The 22,484-nt window shown below is 38.0% G+C and overlaps 1 protein-coding gene across 11 annotated transcripts in view; it reads right to left on the bottom strand.

The window, feature by feature from the left end:
- TNIK (TRAF2 and NCK interacting kinase) overlaps nt 1–22,484 on the bottom strand; it is a 396,420-nt gene that overhangs the window by 129,130 nt on the left and 244,806 nt on the right. For all 11 annotated transcript variants that reach the window (XM_043594906.1, XM_043594911.1, XM_043594908.1 and 8 more), the window contains exons 4-6: nt 21,779–21,904; nt 5,160–5,270; nt 1,509–1,599 (exon numbers count right to left, since the gene is read on the bottom strand). In XM_043594906.1, coding sequence (XP_043450841.1) covers nt 1,509–1,599; nt 5,160–5,270; nt 21,779–21,904 — 328 coding nt within the window. The remainder of the gene's footprint in view (nt 1–1,508; nt 1,600–5,159; nt 5,271–21,778; nt 21,905–22,484) is intronic.

Raw genomic sequence — 22,484 nt, 5'->3', positions numbered from 1 at the left:
GGGCCTGACATAATATTCTCTCAACAAGTGACTGTTGATTAATGATGACTGGATATTCTGAGGATACATTATCTAGCCAGTATACACAAACATATGTACATGCACGCACGTGTGTACACACACACACGCACACACACACACACACACCCTGCCTACGAAATGTATGCTTTTGTTTTAAGAGGGAATTACTCACAAGATGAAAGTTTGGCCCCAAATGCTAACTAAGAAAAAATGGAAATTATGTATTTTAACAAAGAGGCAAGAACAAATGTTTAGGATATAAACACAGGAGATATCTCAATCTCTTTGAAAATAAACAATCATATGGGCAATACCTCCTTTCTAGATGACAAATTGCATATCCTAGAGAGAGCTGTCAATCCACGCCCTTACTCATAGACGCCACGCAGGCAAATGCATGTGGAGATTCTCTACCTTCTCTTCCCACCAGATTGTTGGAAAGAAGCACCAAGGAAAAGGGTTGCCTCACAGATAACTCTGGCAAGTGGAAGTAGGATATCCAGCATGCATACAAAGGAGAATACTGAACACCCATTTTGTGCACGTGCCCTAGGTAATAATGAAGTCGATGAAAATATAACGTAAAACATATGGGAATATAGCAGGAATTCATTATTCTAAATGTGTCTAACAGGATATTTTTCAGTAAACAAATGGGTCATCACTTTCTGTTATAGCAGCAACAAAGTCAACAAATGGTAAGATACAGGAAACCACTTCAAGGTCAGTCACTTCTAATCTAAAGGGTTTTGCTTAAAAAAAAACCTCATTTTGGGGGAGCCACTGGGTGGCTCAGTCAGTTAAGTGTCTGAGTTAGGCTTAGGTCAAGATCTCACAGTTTGTGGGTTCGAGCTCCGCCTCGGGCTCTGTGCTGACATGTCAGACCCTGGAGCCTGCTTTGGATTCTGTGTCTCCCTCTCTCTCTGCCCCTCCCCCACTCACTGTCTCATTCTCTCTCTCAAAAATGAATAAACATTGGGGCGCCTGGGTGGCGCAGTCGGTTAAGCGTCCGACTTCAGCCAGGTCACGATCTCGCGGCCCGTGAGTTCGAGCCCCACGTCAGGCTGTGGGCTGATGGCTCAGAGCCTGGAGCCTGTTTCCGATTCTGTCTCCCTCTCTCTCTGCCCCTCCCCCGTTCATGCTCTGTCTCTCTCTGTCCCAAAAATAAATAAATGTTGAAAAAAAAATTAAAAAAAAATGAATAAACATTAAAAAAAATTTTAAAAAACCTGAATTTTTTCCTACGTATTGATTAAGCAAATGGTTCTGTCTGCTATATTGTATACCAATTCACTCAAGCACTTTTAGAAAATGTTTTGAAACAGACAAAGAAACATTTTCCTCTTCGTTCTATAGTACACTGACCTCCAAATTCACAGTGACAAATTTACATTCAGTAAAAACAAAACAAAATGGAAAAACAATCAGCTGTTGAAATAATCGTATCAGTTCCCTCAATTCCTAGGTTCACTGGATCCTGTTCTTACCTAGTTTAACTTCTGCGTTCTCAGTCAGCAAGACATTCTGCCCTTTAATATCTCGATGAATCACTTTATGCTGGTGCAGATGACTCAGCCCCTGGAGTAACAGAGAGTTGACAAGGGTTAACAGGACAGAAGCCAAGATGCAAATAAACTAGCTGGGTTGTCAGTGATCCCAAAAAGATGTGAACTCACCCAGAGAGACTTTTGTTATCAGACTCACATCTTTCATATGTGTACAGTGCTGTTCTAAACTAGGCAACTGATCAATACAAACTAAAATACAGAAGCAGTCTTTGCAACGCCCGGTGCTGTATTAATGAACTGCTTGCATATCAGCATTGATCTCAGGTAGCATGGACCCAAGCGGACAATGACGCGGCTCTGGCATGCACGAGTTTCGGCTGATAGTACTGAGAAAAGTGAGGGCTGACTGCATGTGCTGGTTTGTAACAGAGTCTAGAGTCTCTTACAGAAAACTAACCTGATTTAACTAAGTACTCCAGTTTGTTTTTTAAATCAATATCTGAATTCAAAAGTTAGAAGTTACATTATAGTGTATAATTTTAACTAAGCACAATGAAACATTTCTCAGTCCAGACAAGAAATTTCCCATTGCCTTTAGCCAAAGTGCCTCACATTAAAAAAAGAAAACAGCAATTTCCCTTCCCTTTGTTTGGCATTCATAGCTGTCATCTTTAGTGCTTTATGATATTTATGACTCTGTGTTCATTATATGAAATAATTATGTGGTGGCATCCAAACCTGATTGTGTTCCCCTTCTCCATGAGTTACTCTCACTTTGGCTTCTCTGTGGTCTGAGTTCTAAAAATCTACAGACTTGCTCTAAGTCAGACAAAGCATAACCTAAAATAATCTCAAATTGGTGTCTTAAAGCAAATTATGTTATGCTAACACTTGCTCATCCAAGGTATTTATACTCAGGTATTGCCATTTTATTATTTATATTTTGCTGTCTTTTTAATTTTCCTGCATAATGACAAAACCCTGGTATGAAAAATGAAGTTGACATAAAAAAATTCTAAATATCTGAATTCCCTTGTTGAAAAGACTCATCAGCAGAATATGGATGTTCAAAAAGATCAATGTGTATCTTCAGGAATATCAGTAAACATAAACCATGAGAGTTTGAAGCATCGGCTTGGGTGCTAAAAAATTACCTTTCTTATCTAGTCAGGTTAGCTCAAGGTGGACATAAAGCAGATTAAAATGTTTTACAGCATCTTAACATCCCATGAATTCTTAAAAGAGGGACTGAAGATCCCTTGGCCTCCTTCACTACCAGAGCTTTTGGAAGCAGGTACCAGAGCACACAAGTGAGCCAAATGCCATATTTTATGACACTGTATGATGCATGGAGGGTTATCTCTGAAACTTCTTGTGATTGAGTGTCTCTTCCAATGAGTTACCTTATCTCAAATGCCACTACCTTTCGGGAGAACGTATTGGAAGAAGGAAGAAAACAGTTTTCACACATTCTACCCAAGCATTGAGGGAGAATCATCAGGTGATGATCCTGCTGTTTTCAGAACCCTGGAGAGCACATGGTGGATTCCCCAGGGTTCCCCAGCAGCACAGAAAGGTATATCGCAGAACCAGCCCTGAAGACCCAACAGATTCTTGGCACCACTGGGTGGTCTCGAAGACTAAATAACCTTTCGTGCTTTCTCTAAATGAGTAAAATTGTAAGTCAGAAATTCAAATGAAGTTGACAAAAAGGCACCTCGATCTTTGAAAATAAATGTCAGATTTGAAGGACAGCAGCAGCCATACCTCCTTGTATCCCACTCAAATTTTGTTTTGTGTTCTTTTGCCATGGAGAGCTTATCCTATGTTTGCTCTTAAGAGCTTTATTTTTTGTGTTTTTCACCTTTATGTCTCTAATCCAGCTGGAATTAATTTTTAAGCAGGATATAAAGTAGGTATCAAGTTACATGTTTCCACACGACTATTCAATTAACCAAGCACTATTTACTGATAAGGGCACCCTTCCCCCATGCACTGCAGCAGTTCCTTTGTCATAAATCAGGGGTCCATATGAAGTGCATCTGTTTCTGGATATTTATCCTGTTCCTTTGGCCATCTGTGTATTTGTGTGACGATACCTCATTCTGTCTTATCTACTCAGTAGCTTTATAATAAGTCTTGGTAACTGGCACCATAACTCGTTCAGCTTTGTTCTTCTTCTTCAAGATTGCCTTGGCTATTCTTGGAACTTTGCATTTCCATTTAATGTTTTAAAATTCAGCTTGTCAAGGGGTGCCTGGGTGGCTCAGTCAGTTGACCGTCTGACTCTTAATTTCGGCCCAGGTCATGATCTCATGATTCATGGTTTCGAGCCCCACGTTGGCCTCTGCACTGACAGCTCAGACCTTATTTGGGATTCTCTCTCTCTCTCTGCACCTTCCCTGCTTGCTCTCTCTCTCTCTCTCTCTCTCTCTCTCTCTCTTAAAATAAATAAGTAATTGTTTAAAAAATAAAGCTTGTAAATATCCACAGATACACCTAGAGAAATTTTGATAGGGAGTTCAATGAAACCACGGATCAAACTGGTAAGAAGTAACATCTTTACAATATTCAATATTCTTATCTGTGAAATGGTATATACCTCCATTTATTAAAGTCTTCTTTAATTTCTCTCACTAATGTTTTGTAGTTTATAGTGTAGAAGTCATTCACATCTTTCTATAAATTTATTTCTAAGTATATGCTATTACAAATGTTATTTTTATGGGTCCATTTTCTTTCTTTCTTTCTTTCTTTCTTTCTTTCTTTCTTTCTTTCTTTCTTTCTTTCTTTCTTTCTTTCTTTCTTTCTTTCTCCTAATGTGGTTTCAATTTCTTAATGCCTTCTATCCACCCACCCATCCATCCATCCATTCACAGCACATAATCTGTCTCTCAAAAGTGTATCTTGGGCACATCATGAAAATAGTTTTAACTTTTATTCCCTTAGACTAAGAAGGCAGAGCTTATAAATAAATTATGATTGTGAAGCAGATCTAGTAATAATGCTCAGTAAACATACAATAGACTCCATATTACTAGCAAGAGATAAATAAACTAGTCTGACTGAACCCTGACCAATTACCTTCTTCCTGAATTGAGCTCAGTACATATGATACTATTGTCCAGATTGACTGACTGAGATTAGTGGGCAAAACTGGACAAATATACGTAGTCTTATCCAGATATTTTGATTGATTTAAGTGGCAACGTCTCAAAGAATTTTTTTTTTCATTTAAAATCAGTTAGACGAGGTTATAAATGCTGGAATGGTTAATATCATGCAATTCGTAAACTATTTTCATAAATGGAAAATTCAAGTAATCGAAAAAGCTCTAAAAAATTCATTTCCTAAGTGAAACCTTATCTCTATGATCTAAAATCATATTTCTAATTGAAAACACCATTGGAAATGGTTAAGGAAAGTCAACCAATGTTAACCCCCCAAATGAGAGTTCACATGGCCTGATCAGAATGACTCTCCCTTCTATTGGGGGAGACCAAAAAACCACCACCACTGCCATCATTGTTAGAATAAAGCTTTAGAAAGGTCTACAATACTTTTGTGAATGTCAGTGGAAGGTTGGTACAAAGTTCAATACCTCCCAAGATACTCCATGTTGTCACTTACTCGTAAGATCTCCCTGCAGATGTACGCGATCCACTCTTCCTTCAACGTGTTACCTTTTGTGTTCTTGATCAGGTCAGTGACAGAGCCAGCACCACAAAACTCCATCACCAACTGGAAAAGGAAGCAAACATACCATAATTATAATTATACTTCACAGCTTCCACTGGGTTAAGACAGCATAAGTCATTCCAGTTGGCTGCTTTAGAATGCCATTCCTGTAAGGAACAAGTGATCGTAAGACAATATATAAAACATAAACTTATATCTTAATTTCTTTCCAAAATGATGGAAAAGAAAGAATATTTTTAATTTTCCAATCTGAAAATTATAGTTGGAAATTGAGGAAAATCTCCATATTCTAAGTATTTTTAAAAACGAGGGCAGATGTATTTGAGAATATCTCTGCAGTTTTATCCAGCAATTGATCTCATCTCTCCTACAAAAGCGGATCATTCTCCTGTCTGAAAGAGCTATGGTTTTCTAGGCAGTCCAACATTAGGACAATAAAGTGTAGGCTGTTTATGCTATTGGTTTGTAAGTGGCACTGTAAGCTGTCAGAGTGGGGACTATCTGTTTTTAATTAACTTCAGCAAATGTTCCCGGGAGGTTAGACATATCAAATAAATTCGATAAACAATAAGCCTTAATTTAGCACCTTTCATCCAAAAAGCTTCAAGTTCTCTATAAATATAAACTCATTACAGCACTCAGCAACTTTATCGAATAGGCAGAAAATAATCCTCTCCCTTATTTAATAGAGAAATAAAGACTAGAAGAGGGAAAACAATCCATCTGATTTTATACTCATTTTCTAGGTTGAGGAAACGTATCCATTTCCATATTTTCTCCCTTTTCTTAAAACTAAAAGAGGTCTTCTACAAATGTCATCTTATTAAGTACTTATATATTTTTTGTAATTATATGAAAAGAATTCAGAATAGCTAGCAATCAATCTCTGACTAGACCCTAGAAACAGAACTAAAATGGATCCACAAGAAATCACATTGATGGTTTTGGCTTTGTCCAAATGTCCATTCCCAACATCAACACCATGGTTGCCTAATAGAAACTCAGTAAAACTCTGAAATGAGTTTCATGAATGAGTTTCCAGTGCGTCTTCTGACTTGTCTTATGATTCCACAAATGTCAGGAAATGCTACCATCTTCTCCAGACTGCCAAGGGAAGTAAAGAGACGTATTAGAAGTTTCTGTAAGGAAATTTGAGAAGTGCCACGGTAGGTCACACTGCAACCCAAAAAGAGTTGCAGAGTTGTCATATATGATAGCCAGGAAGCTAGAGGAGACCACAAGATCATGTTAGAAAGAACTCAAGAATCAACTTGAAGAGGTTCTCACTGGCCAACTATGGGATGATTTGAGCATCAATAAAAGTAACAACTGCAACGGCTTGAAACACATTAAATATGCCTAACTAAATGCATTAATAAACAACCCTCAAAAAGAATATATATAACTGGCTCTGTCTTATTTTGAGACTGGTAAATAAAGGGAAAGAATCAAGAGTTTCTACTGCCAATCTTAGACAAGTTTTACCACTGGATAATTAAGTACTTAAGAGGTAAATTTTCTTTTCATAAACGGCAGGCATTCCATGCAATAAATGAAGAGGACAGAAGAGAATTAGAATATTACTATTTCATAGCCCCTAAATAAAAAAATTTAAGCACTGATTATCAATGGCTGCTAACACTAAAATAAATAAATAAATAAATAAATAAATAAATAAGAAGTAACCAGACAGGATTTGCCTGTTGATTAGAATAACAACATCACCTAAGAAGTAGCCTTGCCAAAAACAAACAACAGCAAACAAACAAAAAACCCAGAATCTGATCACGTGTTTAGTTCCAACTGCCAAATTACAAAAAATTCAGAGTACTGAGGAACATGTTACCTCATGGGGACACAATCAAGAAAACCTAGAATAGGAAACTCCATAGGGCAAATGACCCATTTGCTTTAACAAATAAATTGCAAGAAGGTAAAAAAGGAGATGGAGGGGATATCTATAGACTTAAAACCATTAAAAAAGATATACCAACAATGTGCAAAGGATGCAACTTATCTAAATATGATTTTTTTAAAAAAGCTGTTAAAATTGTTGAGGCAATTAAAGCTTTGCATACAGACTAGATATTTGATGATACTAAGGAAATATGAGGTTTTTTTAAAAGTGTGATAATGGTACTGTTGTTATGTAAAAAATTCCTATCTTTTAGTGAAACATACTGAAATATTATGGATAAAATGATATGATGGTCTTTTCTATAAATGCTGCTGGGACAACTGAATATCCACATGTAAAAGAATGATGTTGAACCCTGACCTCATACTATACAAAAATTATCTCAAAATGGATCAAAGACCTAAATATAAGAATTAAAACCATAAAACTCTGAGGAGAGAATACAGGGGTAAATTTCCATGACCTTGGACTTGGCAATGGTTTGTAGCTATGACAATAAAAGCACAAACAACAAAAGAAAACACAGATAAATTGGATTACATTAAAATTAAAAACTTCTATGCATCAAAGGATATAAACAAGAGAGTGAAAAGAAAACTCCCAGAATGGGAAAAATATTTGTAAATCATATATCTAATAAGAGTCTAGTATCCAGAATATATAAAGAACTGATCAACAACAAAAAAATAAACAACATAATTTAAAAATGGGCAAAACACTTGAATAAACATTTCTTCAAAGAAGATATACAAATAACCTGCAATCACATGCCAAGATGTTTATCATCAACAGTCATTAGGAAGTTGTAAATCAAAACAATAAGATACCACTCTATACCCACTAGGATGGTTATAATTTTTTTAATAAGTCAGAAAATAACAAATGTTGGCAAGGATGTGAGAAATTGGAGCCCTCATATACAGCTGGAGGGAATGTAAAATGTTGCAGTCACAAACAGTTTAATGGTTCCACACACATTAAGTTAACATAGAATTGCCATATGACCTAGTAATTCCAATTTTAGGTATATACTCAAAAGAATTGAAAATCAAGTATTCAAACAAAAACTTGCATCAGAATGTCCAAAGCAGCACTATTCACAATAGACAAAAGGTGGAAGTAACCAAAATGTCCACCATTGGATGAATAAACAAAATGTGGTATATCCTGTAATAAAGTATTATTTTGCTATGAAAAGGAAAGAAGTACTGATGCCTGATACAACATGGCTGAATCTTGAAAAGATTATACTAATTGAGAGAACGACCAAAAAGGCTCTATATTGTATAAACCCACTTATATGAAATATCTAGAATAGGCAAATCCCTAGAAACAAAAAGATTAGTGGTTGCCAATGGTTTCCTTTTGGAGTCATGACAAAGTTCTGGAACTAGATAGTGGTAATGGTTGGACAATACTATGTACTTAATGCCACTAAATTATATATTTTAAAATGGTTAAAATGCTAAATTTTATGTTATATATTTTTTATCAGAGCTTAGAAAAAGAGATATAATGAGAAGATATGTTTCAAAATAATAGAAGGGAAGAAGTGGGTAAGCATATGGATGGGCAGGATTGGTCAATGATTGATGGTTTGGGGAATAGTGTTGCGCATACGAGTGTCCATTATATTGTCCTCTTTACTATTGTGTATTTGGGGGATTCTCTACAATACAAAGTTAAAGAAAAATCCCATTGTGTAGCAAACCATGGTTCAATGGTGGCAGGATAGACTGAAGAAACATCCTTGGGTTGAAATATTTTCTCAAGTGAGCTGAATATGTTTGTGCTCCTTTCTCTTCTCAAATCTCATTTTGACAAACACAGTGACCAGACCTCCTATGAATCCTTCCATTGCTCCCATATCAGCGGGAGAAAATGTCCCACCGCTGAGCTCTATTAGGCCACGAAATTATAGTTCCCAAGGAAAGCAGTGGAAGCCCAGTGACTCTAGTCTTTTAAAATTAGATTGGACAAAATACTTTCAAATATTCAGTAGGAAACAATCCTGCTCTAGCCAGGCACTAATGTCAGTGATTTCTATAATTTGCTTCTCTATTCAGCTCTAGCTGAAGGCTGCTGAATTCTTTTCATCTCACTATGGAATGAAATGATTGTTAAATTATGTAATGGGATTAAAAAAAAAAAGAGAAAGGAAGGAAGAAACCAGCATTTGGTAGCAACTGGTTCCTGCAGCCACACAGTGACACTGATAATTACTGCCACCACGCAGCAGGGACCCTCCCTCATCACAAGTAACCTCATCACATTAATAAACAGAAACAGGGCTCAACATGCCAAGCCCAGCAGCAATAAATCAATAACTTCACATCTCACAAGCAAGAAATAATGGATCATTAATATTTTCCCCCAAAGAAAGTTCTTGAAGAGTTGACACTGGGGCAACAATATTTGCTAACATTAACTGAGAATTTGCCATGTGCCGGGTGCTGGGCTTGGTGATTTGCAGCTACTGATTCATTAATATGCCATTTCCTCAATTCCCTTTTCCTTATTCACTTAGAAATGAAGCTTAGTAATGGTCTGCAGCCTTATCCATGGTATACCTACTCATTAAGTAAGCAGAGCGTGTTGAAAGAATGGTGCTCTCTCAAGTACTAGTTATGTGACCCTGGGCATGTATGTTCTCTAACCACCCTGGGCTCAGCACCCCACCACCATCACTATAAAATACAACATAAAACAATAAAATAAAATAAAATAAAATAAAATAAAATAAAATAAAATAAAATAAAACAAAACAAAATAAAATAAAACAAAACAAAATAAAATAAAATAAAACAAAATGTTTGGTGTGAACACTAAATGTGTTTATGAGTGTAAAGGTCCTAGCAGTCCCAAATCTTAAGCTATACTTATTACTTTTTATCTGTTGGTCTGTCTGCATTTTTAAAAACGAGCAACCAGGAAGAGTTTCCAGCTTGGAAGATGGTATCAATAGCTTCCCAAGATCCACTTCAAATGGCTGACAGAACATGGGGCACATGCATTTCTATAACCTCTATTAACAAAAGAGCACAAAGAACACATGGCTTTTTTTTAAGCTTGTATCACATGGCAAGAAAAAAACAGTGGTGCATTCCAGGATGTCGGATCTTTTTATTTGAGGCTGAAGAGGTAGAGGGAAAGGTTTAGAAGGAATGGTACATTTGAAATGCTCTTTCCACACCACCGAAATAACTGGGTCAGAAAATAGAATACACCTGTGTGTCACTTGGGAAAAGAGAAGAGAGGCTGGGTTGAAGGTGAGAACAGAACTAAGCTCAGGCAGGAAGGGGCCTGGACCTGGAACCGTGTCACTGAGTAGATATTTAAGAAACAATATGGTGAAGTGAGACCCCAATTAAGAGGGAAGGGGTTGGGGTGCCTGGGTGGCTCAGTCAGTTAAGCCTCTGACTTTGGCTCAGGTCATGATCTCACAGTTAATGAGTTCACGCCCTGCATCAGGCTCTGTGCTGACAGCTCGGAGCCTGGAATCTGCTTCGGATTTTCTCTCTCTCTCCCTCTCTCTCTCTCTCTCTCTCTCTTTCGCTCTGCCCATCCCCTGCTGTCACTCTGTCTCTGTCACTCTCTCTCAAAAATAAATAAAACATTAAAAAAATAATAATAATAAAAGGGGGAAAGTGTTGCCTGGATGATTTGGACACGTAGTTATTGTTATCAACATTAAAAAGGTTAACTTTTAAAAACAAAGAGTTTGTTTTTAATGCTTACTTATTTTTGAGAGAGAGAGCGAGAGTGGGGGAGGGGCAGAGAGAGGAAGACCCTGAATCCAAGGCAGGTTCCAGGCTCTGAGCTGTTGGCACAGAGCCCGACACGGGGCTGGAACCCATGAGCCATGAGATCATGACCTAAGCCGATGTCAGATGTTCAACTGAGTCACCCGGGTGCCCTTTAAAAAAAAAACAACAACAACAAAAAAACAAAGTTCTAACATATGTCACAACTTACATGGTTGTTTGTCATGTATTTTTGTCAGTTGTCTTATATTTCTGTTTTCTCTTAGAGGCTGTGGGGGGAGGGGGCTCTTATTATGCCCTCCTCTGCCTTCCCCTCTCCAGGACAATATTTAAGCAAAAGGTCTTAGGTCTCAGCTGAGCCCAGAAGGAATTTCAGAAGCACTGCCTGGGCCAGCCCTGAGCTCACCTCATCAGGAGGGGCCTTCAATATGGAGTCACCTGCTGTGGTCACTTCTTTAAAAAAAATTTTTTTTAATGTTTTATTTTATTTTTGAGAGGCAGAGAGAGAGACAGGGCATGAGCAGGGGAGGAGCAGAGAGAGAGGGAGACACAGAATCCGAAGCAGGCTCCAGGCTCTGAGCTGTCAGCACAGAGCCCGATGCGGAGCTCGAACCCATGAACGCGAGATCATGACCTGAGCTGAAGTTGGACGCTTAACCAACTGAGCCACCCAGGCGCCCCTGTGGTCACTTGTAACCTGCACTTTCCAATCCTAATCACTTCTGAAATACTTTTAAAAGGTTTATCCTCAGAGCCAACTTAAGAAGCTTAGGATGATTTCTGGGGTCCCTACAGTATTCACTGGTCTGCTAGTTAACTGGTTTTAAGATCCTATATAAGAAACAATTCTTTATGATATTTTAGAATTGCAGGCACTAGCCCCAAACACCTCAACTTGTTCCCCTCACATATCACCAGTCAGTCACTCACAAGAATAACTGACTATTAACAGATCCTTTTCTTTTATAGTAAAAGGAGGAGAAAGAGGCAGGGAGAGGAAGACGAGGGAGCAGGATGCTTAAGGTCTGTCTAAAATGACAGAAGTTCTGGGGCACCAGGGTGGCTCAGCCAGTTGAGTGACTGACTCTTGATTTTGGCTCAGGTCAGGATCTCATAGCTCATGAGTTCAAGACCCGCATCGGGCTCTGCTTGGGATTCTGCCTCTCTCTCTCTCTCTCTCTCTCTCTCTCTCTCTCTCTCTCTCTCAAAATAAATAAATAAACTTAAAAAAAAAAGAATTGAAATGAGAGAAGTTTGTACTGAGCAACTGAAGGGGCATTCTAAGAAATGGGTAGGAAAGATAAACACCCAAGAATTCACAGCTCTGCAGAGGATAAGCATCTTGACCTTGAAGGTCCAGAAACATCAGAAAGGCACAGGATATTTTTATCATGCGTGGCTGGGAATAGCCACAGATCTCATCTGCATGATTTATGAAGGTGTAAACAAAACCAGTACTTTGTTATGGAATGCTGTCTCGCTTGTCAGAGGTAGTTTAAAGTCCCACAATATAAAATACATGTGCATGTAAGTACAGAAATTGGCAGGTGTACATATGAACGTGTTTACCATTTAAGCCAACTTATGGAAAAGTAAAGTAAAACTGGTGGGAATTTCAAATTTGGAAATGCATTCATTTTTAAGCTAGCATGTATTTGAAAAGAAAAATTCCTTTGACTTCTACATTATATTTTTTAGACTTCAGAACAAGTGCTTGAACTACAAATTCTAAGTTTTGCAAAGACAAAAAATTGAGTCCCAAGGACGTGAAGTCTCCCAAACTTTGTCAATATAGTTTCTGGATAATGAACGACTTTATATCTTGAGAACGACAACGGGAGTTTGAATATATGGAGCCAACTGGTACTTTTAGCGACAAGAAGCCTGTGTAAAGGACAGGCCCACTACAAGGGCTCAACGGTCACCATGTCTAGGGAGAGAGAGCCTCAGAGTTGGCATAGAAGCATTCAGGGAATAAGCAAAGTTAGTTGCATCTTGTATTTGGTTTCTGGTGCTCAAGTTTCTCAGTATGTATGCAAGCTCAGCTGGGGAATTTTTCCTGTTAGGAGTAAACCATTACGTGTCCATTCTGCTCACAGAAACTAACCTTATTAAGGCTGTTAAGAAATGCTCAATGCTGCTGGTCAGAATGTTACAGCCAAATAGAAGAATTTGGGGAAGGGATGGGAAAGCAAGCTTTCGGACAAGTAAAAACAGGAAAAGAAGAGAAAATACTAGCCTCAGAAGATTTATGATTAAGCAGCTTGATAGTTGAGGATTTTGAGAAGCATTTAGGTTAATGAGACACAGACTTTGGTTCAGAATTTATCTAGAAAAGGAACCAGAAGGTTTGTTTAGACCAGTGGCAGAATAACTCTGGGGACACATAAGTCTTCCTTCTGTTCAGGTGAAAAGAAGTTTAAGCACATTTCAAATGAAATTCATTGGGATAAAAGAAGAAATCATTTGTACATTCTTGTCACAGAATCACCCATCGGTTCATAAAAATGGCTCTTTTACAGCTGATCTCAGGCCCTGTTGCAAAGTATCAAATTAGGTATGACTTTAACTCTGTGTTTGTAACTAAGTAACATATCTCTATAGGTCGTGCAATAGGACAGCTCTGAGACTGGAAGCCTGTTTACAATCATTCCTCCTAATATTTCAGGCACTCCTTCTAAAATTACCAAAGTTAGCCTTTCAAAACTTTCTACTCACAAATAATAAGATTCAATTACTTCTCCAGACAAATGACCCAGGCTCTATATATATGAAGAAAGGAGTTCTTTAGTTATACAAGTGACAAATACTGATTAAAACAATCAAAAAAAAAATAAAAAAAGGAAAGAAAAGAAAAATAAAGCCTCATTTCTGATGCATAGAACTCAAAAAGGAGAAATATTAATTATTCAAAGGACTCAGCTACAGGTGGCTGAATTTTTAATACTGTTATCTGCAGCATTTCATATTTATATCTTAAAACAACCAAAAATGTCAATGGGCATGATCTTTTTGCCAGGCAAGATGCTACAGCAAATGTAAACTCTAGCAGACCTAGGTCTGGAGGTTGTGGCCAACATCACTGCACATTCTAGAAAGGATCTCTCATTGGTTCATCTCAGTATCTTATTTGCAGATGATCTTATGCAGGAGCTAGACAACTAACATCAGTATGTGAAGTTTATGACTTCCATGTATGGAAGTCACCTGGGAGTGGTGGAATTTCTGGTACAATTTGGAGCAGGCGTGTGCTCCCCAAACAGTTATAACCCACTGCTGCTATTGGGGGTTTCAGGCCCAGCATTTTCAAATCATCCTAGTTTTCAAAACTTTTTAAGGAATCCAGACTTTTGCAAGAAATTGATTTTTTCTAATGTTGCCATAACTAAAACACTGCCATCTTATGTGACTAAAACTAAATACATTCACCCAGACAGTACTTAGCCTCTGGGCTGCCAGTTTGAAAACCCAGGCCTATTACTCTAAAGTTACCATTTTTATATGGAAGAAACCAGACGTCAGAGATGCTGCCTCTGCCAATACTAGAACCCAGGTCTCTGGATTCCAGATCAGGTTTTAGCTAACGGTGGCAATGCTTGTCCCCTCAATGCATACACAGTTTCTGAACTCTTAGCTCTGCAAGGCTACACTGTTGCAATCTAATGAATGGCTTACTGAGACATTTCAGTACAGTAATCTGCTGTCTTACTTGACCACCCTACATTTTGGAAACTAATCAGATATTATTGCTTTTGGGGTGCCTGGGTGGCTCAGTCAGTTAAGAGTCTGTCTTCAGCTCAGGTCATGATCTCACCGTTGGGGAATTCCAGCCCTGAGTTTGAGCCCTGAGCGTGCTGACAGTACAGAGCCTGTTAGGATCCTCTGTCTCCCTTTCTCTCTGCTCCTCCCTTTCTCTCTCTCTCTCTCTCCCTCTACTCAAAAATCAATATTATTTAAAAAAAAAAGAAATTTATCATTGTTTATAAGATATTCTAGTCCTGGGATTGTGGTAGTATGAGAAGACAGCAAAATATGTATGATTTTGCCTTCTAAGGTTAGAGTATTAGTACCCCTAATAGATGGTACTTGTCCCTCAGTCCCAGTGCCCGAATGCTGTGCAGCAAAATGGAGAGCTTCTCATCACTGAGATGAGGTGGAATGAGACGGCCGTGCTGTGTGACAGAGCTTGCTTGTTTCCAAGAGATCAGAATCTTTATTGAAAGAGCTCCTTTTTTTGATTTCCGGTTCAGGCCCTGAGCGGTTGATAAAGGAGAATTACTTAGCCATTATCAGAAGTAGCTGTATTTCCTCAAAGAGCTGGTACTAAACAAGAGTTTATCTCTACAACAAGACTGATAGAATTCGCACAGATTATAATTCAATCAGACACCTAAAACAGCACATGTGTTGGCTGGTAGGATATGTGCAAAACCTCTAGCCACAACAAAAGAAATAACTGGGGAATATTTCCTGTAGTCTGGATACTGGGAATGCGTGTTAGAAAGTGCTGCTTTGGAAGCTTGATTGGCTCAGTCAGTTCAGCATCTGACTCTTGATTTCGGCTCAGGTCATGATCTCGTGGTTCATGGGTTCGAGCCCTAAGTGGGGCTCTGTGCTGACAGCATGAGGCCTGCTTGGGATTCTCACTTGCTGTCCCTCCCCACTCACACTTGTGCTCTCTCTCTCTCTCTAAAAAAAAGTGCTGCTTTGGTTGCTACAGGTTACGTCTCTATATAATTCACAATAACATTTTTATATAAATGTAATCCTAACAGAATGCCATTAGTCCAAAGAGTCAACTATCTGTGATCTTTGCAATTGTTTGCTAAAACATTCCCAAAAGTCTTAAGGTACTCCTCAAGGCATACTTCTTAGACTTCCACATCAGTCTTATTAGTAGCTAACTGGTCCTGCTACCCTCTTTGAAAATTGGGGAACTGAGGAATGGAGGTTAAAGATGAAGTCAAAATAAATTAAACCCAAAGCATCAATCCTATTTGGAACACCAACTTTTGATATCAGAATTATTTTTTACAACTTAAGAAAAAAGAATGTAGGGGCGCCTGGGTGGCGCAGTGGTTAAGCGTCCGACTTCAGCCAGGTCACGATCTTACGGTCCCTGAGTTCGAGCCCCGCGTCAGGCTCTGGGCTGATGGCTCGGAGCCTGGAGCCTGTTTCCGATTCTGTGTCTCCCTCTCTCTCTGCCCCTCCCCTGTTCATGCTCTGTCTCTCTCTGTCCCAAAAATAAATAAACGTTGAAAAAAAAATTAAAAAATAAAAAAAGAATGTAAAACTCAAGGTCTTGATTCTAGCATAAGAGAGTTTGGGATTAGTTAGCACACTGGCTTTATCACTCACCAGCTGTAAGACCTGGGGTAAATTTTTTAACTTCTCTGAGCCAAATTTCCTTATCTGTAAAGTGGGGATAATGATAGATCTAATGTATAGAGTAGTTGTAAAGATCTAATGAAATAATATGATAATGCAAAAACAACAACAACAACAACAAAAAACCCAAAACCATAACATTTGGCATATGAGAAGCAAGCAATAAATATTATCTGCCACTGTTATTATTAACACAGAATGGCTCAAATTTAGTGAGTCGGAGCCCTTGGAATAATGATACACAATCATATTCTATAACCAAGTTCCCACCAACATTGTACTCTGGTATTAAGTTCCCATTATGTTTCTATTCTGCCTTTACTTTTCCAAGTTCCCCCTGAGTTTGTTACCAAATAGAAAGAGCACAACTAGAAAAAGAAGATGCCCTCATCCTCGTAAGCATTTCATGGCTTGGTATTTTTTTCCCCGGTAACACAGAAGCTAATGGACGATTACTAGTGGGGATGGTCCCTGCTAGGCCCTCTGTCTTCCAAGCAGAATGTGGGTCCTACTTAATTGCAGGTGGTCAAATGGAATGTGAAGGCCTGGCCCTCCTTTGGGGCCTGGGTTTGGGAGAGACCACTATTTGCAGATCTCCCTTTGCCAACTTCAGGAAGGGGATTCGCTTGCTAAAACAGTCTCCTAATTGGCCTCCCTGATTCTACTCTGGCCTCCATCTGGTCTAGTCTCAACCCAGAAATGGGAGAGACCCCTTAACTATGTGGCTCATATTCCATCCCTCCTCTACTTTCAAAACCCTCCAGTGCCCCCCCCCCCCCACCTCACTCAGAGTAAAAGCTGGCATCTTTCCAATGGTCAGTAAGGCCCTGCATGATGTGGCTCCAGGTCTCATCTCCCAGGTTTCTGATCACACTGCTCCCATTGTTATTCTTGGAAACCACCAGGCTTAGAACACGCCTCCTTGAGTCCTCTACAATGGGACTTCCTCTGGATGCAACCCCATCAACCTTTCCCTGCTCTACTAGGCTCTTGTCAGCTTCCAGCACTCTCTACACTTTTCTTACTAATTATATTTATTTTCTATGGTCTGTAGCAGGAGTGTAAGCTACATGTAAGTAGGGGCTTTCTTTAGTTTTGTTCACGGATATATCCTAAGTGTCTACAAGAGTCCCTTTTGTCTAGCAAGTGCTTGATATATATTTGTAGGATGAACAAATGAATGGTGACTGAATAAATGAATATATACACTTGCAGACTTTTGATTCCCAGCAACCACAGCTATCTTCGTGGGAGGAGCAGCTGGCCAGGGTGAGAACTGGCAGGCAGCAACTGATTCCCAAGAATACGAAATCTCCTGTTCACGCCATGCAGATGCAAACGGGCTTGCTGCTTTCTCCCAGTGCCTATTGGAAAATGGACTGCAGGTCTGCTTATTTAAAAACAATAACAACAAACTTCCAGTGCCTTTCACAGAACTTCAGGCCAAGCTAAATTGTCACATTTCAGGATGCCTGCATTCTGACTCTGCATTCATCCATTAATGAGCTTTGAGGCCCTGGAAAAGTCAATTAACTTCCTGGGGATCCAGCAAAATAAAAGACGACTAATTTTGTTTCCAACTTAAAAAATTGCAGCATTAGGAAAAGGGTAAAAATAAGTGAATCCCTGGTTGACCACTCCTCTCTTTCTTTCAACCAATATCTAAATAAACATCCAGATTTTAACAATTCACTCTCACAAGAAAACCAACTCTCCTATCTGGCCCATCTCACAAAAGAAATGATAAATAGTTGGGTGTGACTCAGCTTGTACTATTGCAAGTGATTCCTGAAGGTGGTGGTTCCAAAGCTACATTAATGCTTTCGTTTAATTTGGAACCAGGGCCCTGACCAAACAAAAAAACTCTCTGCAGACAGCATTAAAACAGCTATCATTCTCCACTTGTTATCTGCTGAAGCTTATGGCAATATGGGGTCATTGCTAAAAAGCTAGATTCTTGATGATGTAGAAGTCCTTTAGGAACACAGAGATATTCCTACTGGAATCATCTTATCACTTCCTGTCGAACTTTTAGTCCACAAATAAAATGAACTCTCAAAGTACCTGCAGCCATCTGCTTTGTACCGACATTATTAGCAACCAGGTCTGTAGAAATAATAATCATTTTCATTTACAGTCCAACTATTCTATCAGCCTCGTATGCTCAGCACCTTCCTGGTACTGAGGCCACAGAGATGCAAACACAGTCCTTGCCTCAGATTGCTGACTGTCTTTGAGGAGCAAAGACAGCCCAGTGGGGAGCAATTAAAAAAAGAAGAAACAGAAGTGGCTCTGATGTTCAACATAAGAGAAAGTTTGGAAGAAAAAAGAAGCAGACATAAGAAAGAAAAAAATGTTTTAAAAGTTAAATTAGTGAAATTACTACCCAGATACAAATATCTTTGACACCATTGGTATCCTAGACATCCCCATCATTTAAATAGACAGTAGATACATTTTTTCTTTTATTTCCTTTTTCTTCCTTTTTTATTTGCCAAAAATGAAAATGTATTTTATCTAATCATAGTATTTTTAAAAGGCTTTAAAAAAATCCCATTATATAAGTTAATGTTTTTGCACTATAAATATAAATCTACATCATTTTAACTGCCTGATGTGTCCTTTCACACTGTCCTTTAATGGATTTACTTAAGCAATTCCCTATTGGTTACCTTCTACATACATCTTTATACAGTTACCCAAATATTTATTTAGGATACATTCCTGTATATCTATCTGTGTGTGTGTGTGTGTGTGTGTGTGTGTGTGTGTGCGTGCGCGCGTGTGTGTGAATGTTTATCTGTATGTATCCCAAATGCCCTTGAGTAAAGATAGAGTACCAGCCTCCAATCTTCATTTCCATAAGCAGGGGGTATGAGTGTCCATTCTGGGCATATCATTTAAAAAAAATCTTTGCCAATCTGTAAGTTTAAAAAATGGTATCTAATTCTTGTTCTGTTTTGCATTTATATTGTTGGTATGATTATATTTTACGAACATCTTTACAGGTAATTGATAATTCTTACTTTGCTAATTGCTGCCTCATTCTTAACTCAATCCTTCTTTTAGTTCCATATTATTTCTATTATTATTTCTAAAAACTCTTCCTCTCTAAAGGCTACTCAATTCTTTCTCATCATATATAAAATATTTTTCCTAAATTAGTTACTTGCATTTTTACCTTGTTTTTTATGTTTTTTTGTAATGAGAATCTTAAAAAAAAATGTATACAGGCAAGTCCATCAAAATTCTGTTATGTGGTTATGCCCTTGCATAGATGGCCTCGTTTATCTTTTTTAGTATTATACAGTTATAGCTTTTTTCTCTTACTATTTTTACATTTTTAATTTTCACATTTATATCTACTATACATTTAAGAGGCCACAATTAAAATATTACTATAACTTTTTCAGAAATCACATAAAAATATATAAAATCAATGTGATCATACAAAGTGGGCTTATTTACCCCAAAATACCTTTTTTATTTTAAATTTAAAGATGGGCTTATGGGGGAAAAATATACAGTAGCTCTTTTCACTTCCAAAGATAATAGTATTCAGTTATCAAAATACATGGAAATCTTGTTATTTTTCTGAGCTAACATTATAATATTCTTTTTGGTCACCAATTCTGTTCACTGTGTATGTTTTATCTTCTCAACTGGACTACAGACAGATGTCTTTGCATTAAGAGAGTAAACTGAGATTCTTTGATTAGCTGTCCATGAAACAGTAGTTGCTGGATTCACACAATTTAGTATATAATTTGGCATATAGTAAATTCTGTCTAATTAAAGAATTTTGTGTGTCAGACACATAGTAAGAGCTCTAGAAAATGAGTAAGATGGTAAGTGGTTAAAAGGGTATTTTTAGAGTAATTAATCCAAACAGCAACATATGGAATGAACAGAGATTCAAGAAAGAGAGAGAGAGGTAGGTCAAGTAGAAGTCTACTGCAAAATCTAGGCTTCCACTGAATGGGCCCACATGAAGTTAGCAAAGGAAGATTAAACCAAGACAGCGTTATAAGCCAGCCTGAGAGATAAGAATGAATAAAAGTTTCATGGACAGAAACCACGAAGGTGAGAGGAAGAGCAATCTAAGCAGGGCAGGGATAGGAATAGTGGTTTTGGTAGCAGATATACTGAATTTACCTTCCTTCAGTGGGACAGCTGTCTCACAAACTGTCAAAGATACAGGACTGGGGCACATAGCTAACTAGAAAAGAAAGCAACCATGAGAGTACGTATATGGTATCAGATACTGTTTTAGGTATTTCATTCACAGAACTGGAATTTAAATTTCAGTCATCCACACATTAGCCAGAGATGAGGAAAAGACCCATAGAACTTGGTTAGATTATTGTTCCACCATTTCCAGCTACATAGACCTTGGGGCAATTTACTTATTACCCTCTTTGTAAACCTAAGTTCTGTCATCTAAGAAATGAGGCAAACTCTGGAAAACAGTATGGAGTTTCCTCAAAAAATTAAAAATAGAACTACACTATGACTCAGCAATTGCACTACTAGGTATTTATCCAAGGGATACAGGTGTGCTGTTTCAAAGGGGCACATGCACCCCAATGTTTATAGCAGCACTATTGACAATAGCCAAAGTATGGAAAGAGCCCAAATGTCCATCGATGGACGAATGGATAAAGAAGACGTGGTATATATATATATATATATATATATATATATATATATATATACATATATACAATGGAGTATTACTTGCCAATCAAAATGAATGAAATCTTGCTACTTGCAACAAGATGGAATGGAACTAGAGGGTATTAGGCTAAGTGAAATTAGTCAGAGAAAGACAAATATCATATGACTTCGCTCATATGAGCACTTTAAGACACAGAACAGATGAACATAAGAGAAGGGAAACAAAAATAATATAAAAACAGGGAGGGGGACAAAACCTAAGAGACTCTTAAATAAAGAGAACTGAGGGTTGCTGGAGGGTTTTTGCGTGGGGGATGGGCTAAATGGGTAAGGGGCATTAAGGAATCTACTCCTGAAATCATTGTTGCACTACATGCTAACTAACTTGGATATAAATTAAAATATGAATTAATTAATTAATTGGAAAAAAGAAATGAGACTAAAAAAAATGAGACCATAATAATGTCCATCTCAAAGAGCTGGAATAAATGACATACATAAAAAGCAAATAGTGTGATGCCTAACTCAATAAATGTGGTCACTAGTGGAAAAAACAGAGAACTTAACAACTGGCTTTAGGGATGGCCCACATTAAGGGGTAGAAGATAAAGATACTTAAACAATGGAAGGTATTTAGGGAAATGGGAAAGAACCTTGAAAACACAATGTTATGGAAATTATGGGGCCAAGAGTTTCAAAGAAGGAGTTACTTAATCCAATTTAGTCATGAGGACAGAGAAATGAACCATTCAGCCCTGGTTGTTCTTCCTGTAAGTAAAGTAAATTTGGGTAGCACTACATACCCAAAGTTGGTCATCCATGCCTGGTGGGTTCTTTTTGATAAAAGCACCATAGTATGTAGCAATATTCCGGTGATGAGAATACTTCTTCAACATGTTAATTTCTTGTTTGATTTCTTCCTCTTCATCCTGTATTAGAATAATAAATATTATGTCATGAACAGCCACTGTGTTTAGTAGGATTCTGTTTTTCATCACCATCTATATCAACTACACAATAAATTCTTTCTTAAGTTTTATTCTTCTGTGGTGGTAAACAAGCATACTGACTACAAAGAAAAAAATCACAAGACATCAGATTGGCAATCCTAGAGGCTCTTCTGTTTGTACAGCAAACAGGCATAGTATGCAACCAGCTAGAAAGAAAAAGCTCATCCTTTCGCCTGGAAAAGATCAAGGTAGACAGACTATTGAAATAAAATTCACTCTCGGCTTCTGGGAACTATGTCCACTGACTACCTATCACTGATCATATCTGATCAGTAGGAAAGATTGGGGAAAGAAAAAAAAATACAAGCTCTGACATTTAAAATTTGTTAGGTTCATTTTCTTTGAAGCCTACTTTTATTGAAGTAACTGACTGAAGATGATGAAAGTCAGCTGGGTAAGTTCCCTAGATCTGAAGAAGTTCACAAAACAGGGGAACTCATCTCACCTTCTGGAAACTAAACATAAAAAGAAAGGGGGAACGTGGCAGTGCCATGGATGT

Source organism: Prionailurus bengalensis, chromosome C2 (assembly GCF_016509475.1).
Source record: "Prionailurus bengalensis isolate Pbe53 chromosome C2, Fcat_Pben_1.1_paternal_pri, whole genome shotgun sequence".
Taxonomy (NCBI): Eukaryota; Metazoa; Chordata; class Mammalia; order Carnivora; family Felidae; genus Prionailurus; species Prionailurus bengalensis.
The sequence above is the reverse complement of the archived record's forward strand: the minus strand, read 5'-3'. Positions and strand labels throughout refer to the sequence as shown.